General features: G+C 31.7%; 1 protein-coding gene across 3 annotated transcripts in view; it reads right to left on the bottom strand.

Moving 5' to 3' along the window:
* Positions 1 to 902: 902 nt before the first annotated feature.
* Positions 903 to 16,567, bottom strand: part of LOC126814866 (hexokinase-2) — a 43,135-nt gene continuing 27,470 nt past the window's right edge. For all 3 annotated transcript variants that reach the window (XM_050540297.2, XM_050540296.2, XM_050540295.2), the window contains exons 2-11: positions 13,684 to 13,846; positions 13,295 to 13,434; positions 12,721 to 12,936; positions 12,242 to 12,341; positions 10,670 to 10,749; positions 9,564 to 9,676; positions 6,527 to 6,682; positions 5,819 to 5,961; positions 5,152 to 5,288; positions 903 to 4,875 (exon numbers count right to left, since the gene is read on the bottom strand). In XM_050540297.2, the coding sequence (XP_050396254.1) occupies positions 4,753 to 4,875; positions 5,152 to 5,288; positions 5,819 to 5,961; positions 6,527 to 6,682; positions 9,564 to 9,676; positions 10,670 to 10,749; positions 12,242 to 12,341; positions 12,721 to 12,936; positions 13,295 to 13,434; positions 13,684 to 13,846 (1,371 nt within the window). In that variant the 3' untranslated portion in view covers positions 903 to 4,752. The remainder of the gene's footprint in view (positions 4,876 to 5,151; positions 5,289 to 5,818; positions 5,962 to 6,526; positions 6,683 to 9,563; positions 9,677 to 10,669; positions 10,750 to 12,241; positions 12,342 to 12,720; positions 12,937 to 13,294; positions 13,435 to 13,683; positions 13,847 to 16,567) is intronic.

The following is a 16,567-nucleotide window of genomic DNA, read 5'->3' as shown; positions in this document are numbered from 1 at the left end:
CTTAAACACTGTGTATAAATTTAAAGTCAATCGGATATTACGCACACACACAAATATTGTTATTTGGGGGCTCGGACAGGATCTTGTTCCTCATGCAAAATCCTGGGTCACCACACCCCTGAGATGGTGGATGAAACTGGCTGTGAATATTAAATTGATCCCAATTTTAGGCTCCCCAAATAATTTGTCCTTCGACAATGCAAGTAGATATGGCAATTTGTACAACATTTTAATGCTATAATAGACTCTTCCTACTCTCTGATTGATAATGACATCCTTAGACGTTAAATTTAATATCATGATTACTATTATGTGTCTTTCTGGTAGATTTAATATTTCACACATGGATCTATTGTTCTTTTATCAGTTATTCAGTGGTTTTATTGTACCAAATGAAAATGCATGTAGGCCTTTATTATGTGTTTAGCACTAAAATATACATCCTTGACTTGTGACGTGTTGTATAGTCTGTATACCATATGAGATATCATATTGTATTGCCATTAACAGTAAATTAACACCATGTCCCATTCCTTCTAGAAGAGTACTGTTATTCATCCAGCTTTAGTTAATCACGTTTCAAGGAAATGGTGTCCCCAATAAATAACTGATGGCCCTAACCTTGTGTTCTTTACATAAATTCTTTACATAAAAATTATCAAGGCTGTACAGAAGGTACCACCATCCTTGACACAATAGAAAGAACAATATTAATGTTTTAATTGCACTTAGTAATACTCGAAAACAAGAACACTACGGACAGGAGTACAACTGGCATGGCCATGAGCTAAAAATAACCAGAAGGAAAAACTGCTTAAAGCAGTGAATTGCACAAAGTTCACATTTTCACTTTTTATATGAAGACGTTTGATAAAAAAAATACAGTATCACAAAAACCCCAATCAACTTTAATTATCTTTTAATTCCTACTCATTTTACAATTTATGATTACCATGAGTTGTATGTAAGAATAATGAATGAAGATTTCTTTGAAAATTTCATAACATTCAAACAATATTTAACATAAATTGGTAAATTTAGGTTTATGATGATGTTAAGTATATAATAAAATATTCCAGGAAAATTTATAAAACAGCAACAATAAGCTGGTTTCAGCTACAAATATTTGTGAGGTTTTTGCATCAAGTGTTTTATCATCTGAGACATTACAACAAGACTAGATCATATCTTTCATATGCATAACAATATTGTTTATACATTCATTACAATTTTAATATATCTGGCAATATACACAGCAAGCTATGTTAATTTTTTTTTTCAAATTTAAAAGTTTTATAAATGATAAAATAGTAAGCAGTGCACCCATACATATTCCCTTCATGATTTCCATATTTGTTTCAAAAAAATATGAAGTGACTCCCATTATAAGGTGGAATAAGTTCCTGTAGCATTCTATAATTTTTTGACATTTTGCAAGTTATTGATTGTCTTTGTTTTTTTTATTTCCTGTGATAAATTTTCTATACTCAAACAAATCCTAACCATAACAACTTCATTTTATGAAAATAATGATCAATTTAACAACACGTAATCACCGAGACCATTCATTGGATTCTTGTGATAATATGTGAGATCAAAGAGCTACATACAAAAAAATAAAATAACCTTCTCAACATGTTTTCTATTTCTTGAAAAGACATAAATACTAACAGTTTGTCAAAAGGTTTCAAACAATTTCTCCATATATTACTTTCAAAAGCGGATCTTGTAGGAGGCACACCCGGTGTATCCTCCATCTGGATTATAATTCATTTCTTAAAACCAGATTCATGTCTCAGATCACAGGAAATGTCATTTCTGGGCTTCTAAATTTTCCGGGGGAGGCGACCAGAACACACCGGTGTGTGCGTCTCCAATTGGTGCTCGCAGCGCGCGTCCTTGCCACCATGTGCCCCGCCCCATCCGTGGTCTCTGGATCCACCCTTGATATTTTAGATTAATGTTTAAAGCCCCAATCATCTAATCTAATGATACCAATCTACATGTATTTGGTGTTATTACAATGATTGCATACATTTTAAGTGATAACAGCGTCTTTTAATATACATGTACACTAATAATGTACAGCATAACAAAACACAGTTGAGTAATCATTAAACATAAGTCAATTTTAGTATAATTTTAATATGTCTCCACTTTTCTTTTAATTATTTTACTAAAAGACCAGAACATTTTCCAAACAATTTGTTGAATTTGCTTGAATTAAACTAGGGAATATGTCAAGGGACATTACAGAGTAAATTATATCCAATACTGTGGTATAACATATTTATGTACTGTCTAAAGGAATGTTGAACTTCATGGAATAAACTTTACTCAAATCAACTGAACATAAAAGGGGGCAAAATATAAGAGACCCGCTTCATTCTAAAATATGACCAATATCTTGAAAACAAACACTTATTTCGCTAAAATTTAAAAGAATTTGTTGTTTTTGATTTTGTTAATAATAATAAAATCTGTAATGTCCATTGATTTCTAAAGCTACATGTTAATAATATACAATATGAATAATGAAGATGAAATATGAGTAAATTACAAGATATCCCATTATTTGGTAATAATTAACATTTGCAAAATTGGCTCCATCATTGTAACTAATTATAATAAATATTATACCAGCATATAAACACACTATATACCCACATGTTAAATTATGATATACATTGTTGGAGAGAATTGTTTTGACATTTTTCTACACCCCTTATTGTAAAGAAATTTGTTTAAATCTAGTATTTTAAAATCTATTTCTTGGTCTTTGTTCTTATATGTAAGTTTAGACATGTTTTTTACACATCTGATGTCAAAAGATTTGTTTAAAGCTAAGAAGAATGACTATTTTAATATTTCTTTCTTAGTCTTTGTTCATACCTGTAAGTTTTGTAATTAAATAAATATAAACTTAATAACTTTAACTACATAAAAACCTGTACAAATATCACATTGTGCCTTAAACAATTATTTAAGAAATAGAAACTGTAAATTTATATGTAATTTTATTTAGAGTGTTGTAAAATATTCAGTAGTTCAGATAATACTAATAATTTCATATTATGGAAAGAAAATGCCATAATATAACAACTTAAAAATATGTAAAATAGTAAGTTATGACAAGAGATTGCAATGGAAAATGCATGATGACATCAGTATATGCAGACGAGCAACACTTTCCCAATCACTATAAAACTGATAATATATAACCAAAAATAAAATTCCAAATAAAAACAATAAAATACATGAGAGGATTTCTATTTACATGTTTTTAAAGTCTAATATACAAATAAAATAATCCACTATTGCATTAAGTAAAATGTGATACTTTACCAGTATTTTCCTATTGTTCATGTAATAAATATTAATTAAATAATATAACATCTAGTATATGTTATGATTTGGTTTAGTATTGTTATTTAATGATGTTTTATTTCTGTATCACTGTACCAATCTGTTGATTTATTATTCCTACATAACACTTGAGTAACAATTACAGCTTCGTTGTAAGTCCCTTAATGGAACAAATTTTTGCCTATTTGTTTGTAGCTTTTGTTCAGATCTCATCTTATAAATATATATAATATTGTGCCGGTACTACTAAATTTGAAGTGTGATCATAAACTGAAAGATTTCTTAGATATGCTATAAACAACATAAATTAGGATTTATTATATTCATGCAAGCAAAATATAAATTTGTCGCTGTGACTGTAATGCTGTATATCTTAAAAATTTTTATTTTCAAATAATGAAAACTTCAGTATCTTGTTTTCGACAGGCATATAGATATCAGGGGAAAAAACCACACCTGCACTATTAATATTTCTATACAAATGAATTTTTCATTTTTGACAACTTTATGAAGATTTTTGTACACAGTTTGCCATGTTGAATTAAGATTTCTAAATCTGATTTGTAGAGCCAAAGCCTGCTATGGTCATTATCTCTAAAGAAAATAACAGTAACAGATTCTGTATCGTATTAATAAAACATAACATAAAAAGTTGATTTGGAATCACATCAATTCATGCAAAGGCTTCACTGACTTTATTCATTGATGGGTTTTACAGTCGCAGGTTATAAAAGTTTAATTTTCCTAGTCAATAAATAAATAAATATTATAATCAAATACACCGCACAATTAATTAAATCCACAGTAATAATCTATATTTTAAAAAAATGACACTTGATTAAAGTCCATTTGTGTCAATTAAATGTTTAAAACTAAGAAATTATTTCAGATAAAAATAATAAAAAAAACTCAAGAGGAAATATGAGATATGAAAACACAGATTAGATCTGTGTAGAGAAATAACATAGTTAAATTGCCTATCTTTATTTCAAAATGTCCAACTCCTTCAAGCTGCCTACCCTATAGAGAATTATGTTTGATGTTGAGTTTAAAATTAAAAATCATATTGCATTGGTTTCAGACCAAGGTGCTCTGATAACCTTTTGAGCGAAGGGGGGTAACTCATGTTCTTTCTGCTAACCAAGAAAAACTGCCTTTGTATAAATCGGTAATTTATACCAAATAGCTTTGTGAAGAAGCACACAATGATCTATTAACAGCAAAGTGGTGAAGAATTTGTGTAGTTGTCAAATGATTAACATGAAGTTATTAATCAAGTATTACCATGAAAGTTTATCTACACAACCAACACTTTATATCTGTACTGTAAATATGTGAGATTCCTTCTATTTAAGATTTGACATTATCCTAATTTAGAAACCAATGTTAATCTTCATTAGGTTTAGAATCCTTTTCCTTCATAGCTTCTTCATCCCGTAAACGATTGGCCACAGCAGCAACCAATGCAGCACCTTTGCCACTACCGTCATGAGACAGCATGAGTTTAAACTATAAAGACAAAAAATTTTCATAATATATTAAATGATTATAATTTTAAACAAAATATAAAGTGTGTTTAACCAGTGTTTGTGTATATTGTGTCCTGTCTGTAAGATTTGTTGTGTGTGGTGCAGTCCCCCTGCACTTACTATTTACTTGATAAGTTGAATTAGAATACAGTTAAATAAGTCATCTGGTAAGACAGGGATTTGGGAATAAATCTTGCAACTCTCCCAAAAAGAGAATAAGTTGATGGATTACACACAATATAAATTAATAACTTACTCTGATACCAGGGGTTACAAGTTTTTCAATTTTTTCCACCATTAAATCATGAAAATGTGGATGAAACCTATATAAAGATCCATCAACAGCTACACTCACATCTTTACGTTCCATTTTATTTAATAATGTAGCAATACCTGAAAATATATGTCAGTATATTACTAAAAGGAAGGAATACTAACTGGACAAACTACAAATATATTACAGATAAAAAAAATACTAAGCTTTATATCTGACTCTGTTAAATCATGTTTCTTAAATTTACAAAATTTCTGTTGTGTCGGACATTCAGACACCTTTAAAAACAATTAGGATTTAAACCAAAGTTTTTAAAAAGTTAATAGACAATGCAAAACAGCTTCATTATATATTGGATTTAAGTGTCTTAGTGGAGCATCATATGAAAACACAGGAAAAATGAAGCTATTTAAAACATTGGGCTCACTAAACAATGGGACATAACTCTTGACTACTCAATGCTCACCACAGGAAAAGGACAACTTCCAAGGTTAAAAAGTGAAATACAAGGTCAAAATTTCATCAAAGACAAGGTCAGTTTCCAATGGCAAGGTCATATTTTCCAGGATTATGTAACCTGATTATATGCTAAGCATATATACAAGAGACAACTTTTCGGGAGAAGGAACTCTGGTCTTAATAGGCTTACCTGCTGAGGCAAGATAAGCAGCTCGTGTGGAGACTAAAGAGCAGACATATAGAGCTATTCTACAATCTTCATCTGTAAAATTAGTTAGATTTAATTCATCAAATACTTGTTTTGTACTCTTAAAATCACTTTCATCTACATCACTGAAAAATAAACACAAACAGTACAATATAAACACAGTCATGAAAAATAAAAATATAAAGGTATATTAACAACTTATAAAATACCAGTATTCACCCAATTCAATTATCAAATCGGTAAATTACATTTTATTTATAAAAATGAAATGAAATGTAATGGGTTTTAAAGTCCTACTGTTCTGCTCCGAACTAGGGTAATGAAGATGGGCATACGCCATACAGTGTGTTATTAGGGAAATTTTGTCCGGACAGCAGCAATGCGGCCTACTCTTATATCGAATTCCAACTGTCAAGGGATCTTTTATGTGCATGCCAATGTGTACACGGGACCTCGATTTTTGTACCATCCGAACGACTAGACAGCTGTCCTTGTCAGGCCCTGCATCCTGCATCACTGACAAGGGGGACCCATGCCAGAAAATCGGATGAACTTTCTCGGCCAATGCAGGGATAGAACAGCTGACCTCCAGGCTAGCGAGCCAGTGTCTTACCCACTTAGATCCCCATTTTATTTATAAAGCATTTCTAATTTTTTATTATTATAAATAACATGACTTTTAAGAAATACCTTTCTATTTCAGAAACATATTTTGTATAAAATCTTCCCCTCTGTGATAACTCAGCTGATCCTTCGCCACCAAAAAGTAACCCATTCCTTCGTAGTTTTTCCAAAACAAGTCGGACAATTTCACCCATATACATTCCAGAAATCATTTTCTCATATCTGTAAATAAATGACAAAATAGTTTGAGAACGAAACATAAACACCAATAACAGATAAGTTGTCTGAGTAGTCCACAGAGGTTGCGGCATGCGTAGGGAATGGGAGTTATATTATAATAATCTTTTTTTTTTTTGTAACTCGCTCGTGTTAACAAATTACTAACTAATGGAATTTGTTGAAATTTAATAAGCTTCACTAATTGGAAAAATGAATATAAAGAAAAACTTAAAGATACATTATGGGAGATAAGATAAAGAGATGGCAGTTCTCGCTATAATAGTTAAAAACTAGATAGTGCAAAGGTAATTTGCTGAAAATTTCAGACAAATTGATCCACTATGAGCCGAGAAAGAAGCGGGTGAAATTTTTGCATAGTCTCGGTCATCATTACTAAAATCATTAATATAAACAGCATAGTCTCGATTATCCACTTTTTTAAAATTTAATTATCAATGGCCGTTAGCGGCATATAGGAATCTAATCCAGTCAACATCGAAGGCTAGCCCTGACATCAAGAGGTTATTATGGTTTGGATAAGTTAATTAATGTCTAATTGATTATTTAGATAACATTTCAGGCCTAAAGAAAGACTTGTAATAAGCAGATTTTGCTCTTGCATAACGTATGTTTAAGTGTTCAGAAGATTCTACAAGTTAAGCAAGGGCCATAACTGTAGTAATATTAAACAGAAGATGTTGAAATTTAATAGAATTCTTTGTACCGGGGGGGGGGGGGGGTATCTCTAATTTGAATAATGCATATAAATTTCATACAGGGGCATAACACTATAAAAAAACCCTAATGGAAATGGTTGAAAATATATTATGTAAATTTTAATAAAGGTGGTCTGTAGATCGTTTACAACCAATTGTGAATGGCAATATACAACCACATTTCAATGTGGTGTATAAAAAATAGTTGTTTATACTAAGAAAATCACGTAATAACATTGTAACATCAGATTTCAAATAGCCATGTATGACATAATAAACACAATCCTGATTGGACATCTTTCTCAGATAGCACTGAGTCACTGAAACTTTACTTATCTACTAGACATATGCATCATTGTCACTTTACAATTGTACCCTTTCAAAAATATGGAAATCAAAACCTGACAATATTTCAATACTCGGCAGGTGAAGGGATAATAACATATTTACAATATATGCCCTGTTTAAAAAGTCAGTTTTACACCCTTTGTTGATGCTCAAAATTTAATAAAAAATACAAATGTAACATTCATTTATCTCACGTTGAAATAATATTGACATAACATCTGATACTACAAAATAGCAATGTCATTATGAGACCGCAAAATTGACTATAGTTCCATACACGCTTCTGTACAAAGTAAATTAACATAAGACATTAAACCCTTCATAGTGATACAATAGTTTAACAATCCATGAATAGCACATAATTGAAAACACATTTGAATTTCTAAACTATATACCAGGTTTTCCACTTCAGAATTTCCATTGCCGGTCATTTTTGATAACACACGAAAACATTGCAAAATAAATTCATGTTCCATGTTTTTTATTTATGGTAGGGTATTGTGAATTCACATGTCTATAACACTTTGTCAGTATGGTGTACACAAAAATTTATAATGAAATATTAGTAAGGCTTATGATAAATATTTATTAATGAAATATTCCCTTTTGGCTACTGAAATAATCGAAATAGCTGAATGGGCCGTAGAACAGCCATTCCAGTAGCTCACATGTATTACCATGTGCTCTATACTGACCTGGATAATTTTGAGTTGTAATACAATAACTTCGAAATAATTATCCACGGCATATTTCTTGTATTTGTCGGTTTCAGACCATCATAGATGGGAATACAGACTGCAGAATTGTGACATAAATCCTAATAATGAGTAACTAAATAACTAACCGATGACTATCTTCACAGCTAGCGACATTAGCTCCCCTAGAATATCGTGTATATTAAGAGTAATCATATATACACAATTTTTTTGCAAAACACGGAATTATCAGTATTGCTACACAATAGCACTGGAATACACAGTAATTTTCCTAATTTTTCGGTAAGCAAGTTAACTAATCTCTAGATTTTATTTCTACAGTTCCCACAAGGCCGTAATACCGCTGTAAAAACAAATATAATACATTTCTTTCCAAACACGTACGTTGTTGAGGATTTACGTAATTTCTATGCTGTTTTTATTTAATATGACGGTTGGATTAAAAGAGCAGTACTTCATATCTGATTGCCCTTTTTTCGAAGATTATAATATTCTTGTTTACATCGTGCATGACCGGAATAAAGGTAAAGCGGCTTTGTCAAGAAAAATTCTTATGACAAGAATGGACGGCTTTATGCCATTGATAAGATTCCCACATATCAGTTAACTTTTATTGTTCTACTACCAGACACTCATCATTAATTAACAACACAACACTCAGTATAATCTGTTGATGACTCTAACTCCATAACACAAATCATGAGATTATGTGGCTTCTATACGTGTGCATTATTCTGTACCGACCATACAATTTTATAGATACATAGTAGATGTTGATCGTAGACGTTTATTTTCCAGCACGCAAAATGATTGATGGGTCTGATTTAGTTACGGCCATTTTCCACAGCCCTCGGTCTTGACAGGCATATACGACCCAACGTGGAACGTATGCTATATACACTAACACGTAATGACTTATATAGATCAAAGACTGTTTGATGAAAGATTATCTGATTCATCTCAAATTTTGTAGACAATCTTAAATCAACCATGGACAGCTGAATTTTATAAGTTTACACAATGAAGTCAATTTGAAAATTTTATGTTATTGAAGGATGCCAACCAACATTATTGTGTACTGTTGATTTCATTAAATTTACTTACATTTGTTTACCAGCATTTATGGAATGCTTGTCTACATGTTTGTCATATTCAGTGATAACAAAATCTAAACCTCCATCGTCACCCATTGCACCCCATTCTGTATTAATTATAACCTTAAAAAATAAACACAAATAAAATTAAAACAACTAATAAATGACGGATGTTCTAAATACATTACTCCAGGAACATTAACCATTATATCAACATTGCTATTTAAAGTCCAAATGCCCTATAAATGAAGAACAAAACTTATTTTTGTATTCCAACAAACAATAATATTACTTTTCCTGATAGATAGAAATATCATACTTTCAGATAAAATTATATGACCTAATCATCCACATGTATTGATTTCATTTCAATAATCTAGCTATGAACATGAAAATGATAGCTGACATACACATTGACCAAATAACATCATTTGTATTCATCATCAATATTATATGCAGTTAGTCCTAATACTTTATATACAGTTAGTCCTAACACTTTATATACATGTACAGTATTTTTATCACTATAGTACCAGCAGTCCGTTCTAAATCCAGAGAACTATCTACTTTGAGAATACATCTCTGTCATGAATGACTGACCACCATGTTGAAAATTTAGTGTATATTTTGTTATGGGTTCTTCTCATCCATTTTACATTTTTCATACAACCATGTTCAATTTCATGAAGTATGAAAAAAGAAACAGAACAATGAAATTCTCAAAATTCTCGAAATATACATAGCATTTTTGACTAATTGGGTTTATGTCGGAATTAAAATGTTGGTGAAGTAGCTTCACGTCTGCTCTCAAGCCGAGCTAATTGTAGACAGTGTAAGTTTCATATACCATCGTCCACCAATCATATGACTTTATATGCTTTTTATTTAAGAGTTTTATTCAACATAATGAATCTGTTTCTATTTGGAAGCACACACTTAATGTAAATTCTTTTCTTGAAGATTAAAAGCATTTACATGTGCAGTCTTATCTCTTTATAAGGTTTATTTTCCAAGTTGGATTTAGGTTTATTAACCATGTTGAAAAATGACATTTCGTAATTTAATCAGTCTTTCTCATGTAGGCTCTTACTACAATATTTTGTATGTACTACTAACCTCTTTAGGGTCATTGTAATCGGAATCCCATAATCCTACATTTTCTAATTTTTCTATATAACAAGCATTTGTTCCTGTACCTGAAAATCACAAAATATCAATAAGTGTTGTTTTCCCAACAAACCAACTTATCAGGTATCCTTATAATGTGCCAAATAATTATGTCCTATCATAATTATAATTTTGACCTATGTTCATCAAAATTGCATCAACTTTTAATATATGTACTTTTAGTACATGTATGATGCAATGTCACAGATTTTCATATAAATAATATTTATCAAAAGATAAAAGTAATGTTTGTGTCTGCATGTTTGTTTATAATAATTTTAATAATAGAAGAAAATGGTGAAATATAAACTATTATAACGTAGGTGTCTAGTTTATTTATATTACATGTATCAGCTGGTGTTTGGTCAAATAAAACTGAATACATTACACAGTGAGTTGACCTGAACACAAAAATCAATATACTTCAGATGAAATACATTTCTGTAATTATTTTCTGTACTAACCATTTCATTTCCAATCCGAACACAAGTAAATTAATATGAATACCAGCAGCAGTGTGTGGGTTTTGTTGTACTTTTGTATTTAAATAACTTGATTAGTGTCTCCAAGATTTGGCTAGGGGTATCCTTCCCCTCAAACAAGAGCTTTGGCTTTTCACCAGAAGCTTTAATAGATTTCAAAATCCTGTTCCAGGTTTGCACCATTAATTATAGTACCATCATATCATAGTTTGTTACATAGCTAACAATAATTGTCACAATTACAATGTACACATCACCACTACTTAGTGGCTTTTAGAAAGTTAATTAGTCCCTTATATCTTGTTTTTGTATATCATAACCCCATTGTGTCATAGGCCTTTGATCTTGATGTTGCCATGTATTGCTTCAACCTTGTTATTGTAATTTTGTCTATATATGGTGCTTCAAATTTTGTTATATTGTATTAGCTTGAAAACGTTGAGAAAATACTCTTCGAAACATCGCCTAAATAAATCAGTAGCTGTTTTCCATAAGTATGTTTATAGTTTATTTATCTGCCCAGTTACTAAATGCCACGCAACGCATATAATACTGTAATATGAATGTATATAAACTGATTTACATTTAATGGTTTCCGTTTTTAGTCCAATTTCAAATCAGTTATGTTCGGCGAAATAAGTCAGCAATCTCAATCGAGTGCAAATTTCTAGCGTCTAGTTATTCTAGTCTACATAACTCCATTTGATTTGGTTCAATGTGTCTAGCCTCGTCCCTCGAGTCTCTCAATACAACTGGGGATGAAGCGCATTATGGTACACGATTCGTGTACAAATGTTAAAAAAATTATTTTATCTTAAATATCGGATATCAGAAGCTCATCTTTTCCCGGTAAGTTTACATCATCAATGTTGATTTAAATTGACCAATAATTCGTGTTTTCGATGTCGAAGATTTTGGAGTATTTTGAGTTACGGACTTAGGTCCTTTAAAGAATACACGTTTAAATGTTGTTGTTTTGTTTTATAGGTGAATAAAGCAGACAATGGTTGAGTTAATTTGATATTTTTGTTTATCTTACCTAAAATAAGTCCTATAGCACACTGTCTATCACTATGAGCACAAGACATTAGTGCTCCTACAGTATCATTTATCACAGCTAAACATTCCACTTCCATATCCTACAATAAACATTTCCTTATTAATATACAATTATCAATTAATTAGACATTAATTAACTTATCCAGACCAAAATCAACTCTTAATGCCATCGCTAGCCTGCAATATTTACTGGATTTAAATACATTTTGTAATGGATGATTGTAACCTCAAAGTGGAAAACTTTTGGTTCTGAGATAAAGAATTGTGGAGGAATGAAGTCATTTGACAATTTTAGGATAGACCTATTACTGATGATAAGCTAAAAATACAATCCTCCCTTCACAAACCCACACATGATATAATCTATCATTGGCTTATTGCTCATCGTTTTAAACTAGTAAATCTCAATAACACAACATTCAACATTAATATATATATAGAAGGTTTATGGCCACTTACCCCCCTTCGTTTTATAGCCTCGTGTAATAACTGAACAATATCATTTCCCTCAACCCCTTCACATTTAAAACCTTTTGTCCAAGTTGTCAGATGGGCTTTGGCTAGACCAAGTTGTTTACAGGGAAAAGAAAATGTGAAACCAAGAGGCAGTGTCTTTTTTTCTAGTTTTTGTTCTTTCATAAATTTATATATACAATCTGCTATATGGTCAAATAGCTGAAACAGAAAAATCAATCATACACAAATAATCACAATCAAAATATTTAGACAGGTATGTATTGTATTGTATGAAAATATTATTGAATGACATAAATGTCTTAACATAATTACAAAGGAACAAATTGAAATACTTTAATACCAATTCAATCAAAAATTACATATACATATTTATAAATCAGAGATGGTGACATTTAATCAATATAAACTTTATACCAGCATGGACATAAAAGATCTCATATAGGGTCCAGGATTCTAGTAAATAAAAGCATTCTTTTTAAGAAAAGAGTATAACTTTTGATTGCTAATAACATGAGTAGACACAAATTTTAGTCTATTTATGTCAAGATGAACATACCTGCATTCCAGTTCCTAACATTATATGCTGTGGTATGAGAAATATTTTACTTTCCATATTGACTTCTTGGCCTTTTAGTGAAATTAGCAAAACTCTAAAATTTGTACCACCTAAATCTAAAGCCAAAAAATCACCTTCCTCTGAAAAACAGTTACCAATAAATAAGAAATGAAGTCTCAGGCATGTATGTAAAGAAGGGTAGGCTGCATGGTCATTTTAAAAGTTTACATGTTTTGCAAAATTGGATATTTTAGCAGCTACAAAAGCTCATTGCCAATGACATATCTGCTAAAAGTATCTGTTAAAACTATGCAATATCAAGTTAATATCATGTTATCAGAGAGTAGGCACTACATAGTTCAGCATTTCTAATAAATCTGCATGATTACCTGTTCCATCTGGTACTGAACGAACATAGGTTGGGAACATCTTTACCCGGGCTTCAGCATTTGTCTCTTTCCCCAAACCCCTATTGAAATTATCCAGCATAACATCACAGACCCTTTTATACACTGCATCATCAAGTATAAATGGCTTGACGATATTTTCAACCTGAAATTATAAAAAATTATTTCATTCTTTATTATGTCCGACAATGCTCAGCTCATAAACTGATATATTCTTATCTATGCAGATCGTCTTTCACCCCTGTCCCTGTTTCTGTTAATCATGTTCAGAAGAAAAACTTGGATTATTATAATATTGAAACACTGTGAAACAATAAACAATCTGCAATATCTTACACAATCATAAAAGATAACTAGAAGACAAACATAGGTAACTACAACTATTACATGAAACTATTTAAAACAAAGAAAGTAAACATATACTCTTCAAAAAAAGTAGGGGATATTCCGAAACAATACAAAACTGTGGAAATGCACTGCTGTTTTTATTAGAGGTAACCAGTGTAGGTTAATAACAGGCCAATTGCCTATACATGAACATAAACAGTTCATATGAGCGGCTTATCTGACGGCCCCCATTTCACTCGCAAAGAGATACACTGTCAAAAGTGAAAATGGACGTTTTTAATTTTTTTCTTAACAAATAGTAATTGCTCCACCAATCCTCAGGCATTCAGCAATTTGTCGTGGCATGCGCCTAATCAACCGTCCAATCACGATTTGGGGCAATCTGACCCACTCCTCTTGCAATGCCACGGCCAATTCTTGCTGTGTTGTCGGTGGAGGTTGATGTCGACGAACACGTCTCCCGATCAAATTAAACGTAACACACTAAAGCAAAGATATGCTAAACAGTAAATCTTATGCAAGAACCGATAGGAAAGCAAACATGGATAGATAAACCAGCACGAGGCAGTTTTCATCAACCCTTCCTTGAAGTGACAAATTTGACAATGAACCCCTCCCACGTGTATGGCGCTATTGCGTGTTGCATGTGCAGCTCAGTGGTTCTGTTGGGGAGATAAGTTCTTCATCTGTGAACATACTCTCAAAGCATGTCATATGTCCATGACTATTTATCATATCGCATCTGTGAACATATTCTCAAAGCATGTCAAATGTCCATGACTATTTATCATATCGCAACCTGCATAGGTATTTGCATTTCAATATCCCCTACTTTTTTTGAAGAGTATATATTAATAATGAATCACAAACAGGATTATTTACACAGATTCCCAGGACCAGGATATAAGAAACATACAAGTTCCCAGAATAAATTATAGGACAGGATAAGAATTAAATTCTCTGGGAATAGTTTATAAATCTAAACAGGATTCAAGAGGATTGTCCTGTAAAATATAAGCTTTAATAAAAACAATTCCTTGATTTGATTAACACCATAAAGAATATCATCTATATATATATATATATATATATATATATATATATTGCAGTAATTTCAAGTATATATAGAAGTACTTGATGGGATGTATTTATTACAACAGGTGTATCGTACAATTATAAAGAAGACCTAAAACCAGATTTATAGACTAGAAAATACATGTACTTCAATTAACCATATTCCTGAAGCAATGGCCCGAAAAATCCCCCTCTGGCCATTGCTGGATTGGCTTCTGATACATGTCATAGCCCTTCATTTAATCTGGGGTTTTCCCTAAAACTTTGGACAGTGATTTAAGGTATTAAAACGGTGAAAGTATTGTTCGTCTCCAAACAGTATTGTTTACATTGTATCTGTGTTGATAGCCTTGTTTATCACACAATTAGTTTTTCTGCAATATTCTGCTATGCACTGGTTAATTGGGCATAATAAAATCATGAGTCATGACGTAACGTTATGTAAACATATTTGGTCCAATTTGGAGCTCTGTTTAAAGCATAATGATATTGTTACGCAGTTAGCTATTAATTGTTAATCTGAATATTGACAAGTCATAATTTGGAAGAGAAATTTGCTTCCATTACTACAGTAGTATTAAGTGGGATAAGCTCTAATCAAACAAAACACTGCGAGGAGTATGCAATGGGCTAATGAACACGGGCATACGCCATACAGTGTGCTATGCGGGAACTTTTGCCCGGGCAGCAGTACTATGGTCTACTCTTATTTCGAATTCCAACTGCCAAGGGATCTTTTATGTGCATGCCCATGTATACATGGGACCTTGAATTTTTTATCCCATCCAAACGACTAGAGAGTTGTCCTTGTGAGGCCCTTCGTCCTGCACTACTGACAAGGGGAAACAACGACAGAAAATCTTGAACTTTCTAGGCCAATGCAGGGATCAAACACAAGATCTCCAGGCTAACGAGCCAGCGTCTTACCCACTTAACCACTGTGGGTTGGTAAATTTACAAATATGTCATACATCCTAGTAACCTTCGTGATATATCTTTATCTTAAAGACCTTTTTACCAACAGGTTTAACCTACCTGAACTTTTTCAAATACGGATGATCTTGTTAGTAAAATACATTTATTTGATAATGACTCGGCATCAATGATTTGGTAGAAAATGACAGTTTCGATTAGATAAGATTTTTTTTTTGTCTTGATTGCTTTTGTAAGGTAAAAATCGATCTTTGTTAAAATAAAATTTCTCTGTATTCTAAATAAAGCCAATGCTGAGATATGACATATTTGTGTTCGTGATTCACAACCCAGATGGTCACAGCGGAAAAATAAAAAACCCCGGGTACATGCTAATATACACATATAGCATGTGATACTTAGCACCCAGGGGGTGGTTTGTCTATCTTTGATGCATGGAAAGTGGCTGTGTCTGCGGGCTGGATTCTAGGTTTATGTGCAAAATCAACTTTCTTATATGGATTCGTCATTT

The sequence above is a fragment of the Patella vulgata genome, chromosome 3 (genome assembly GCF_932274485.2).
Source record: "Patella vulgata chromosome 3, xgPatVulg1.2, whole genome shotgun sequence".
Classification (NCBI taxonomy): Eukaryota; Metazoa; Mollusca; class Gastropoda; family Patellidae; genus Patella; species Patella vulgata.
This window is presented reverse-complemented; position numbering and strand designations above follow the sequence as displayed.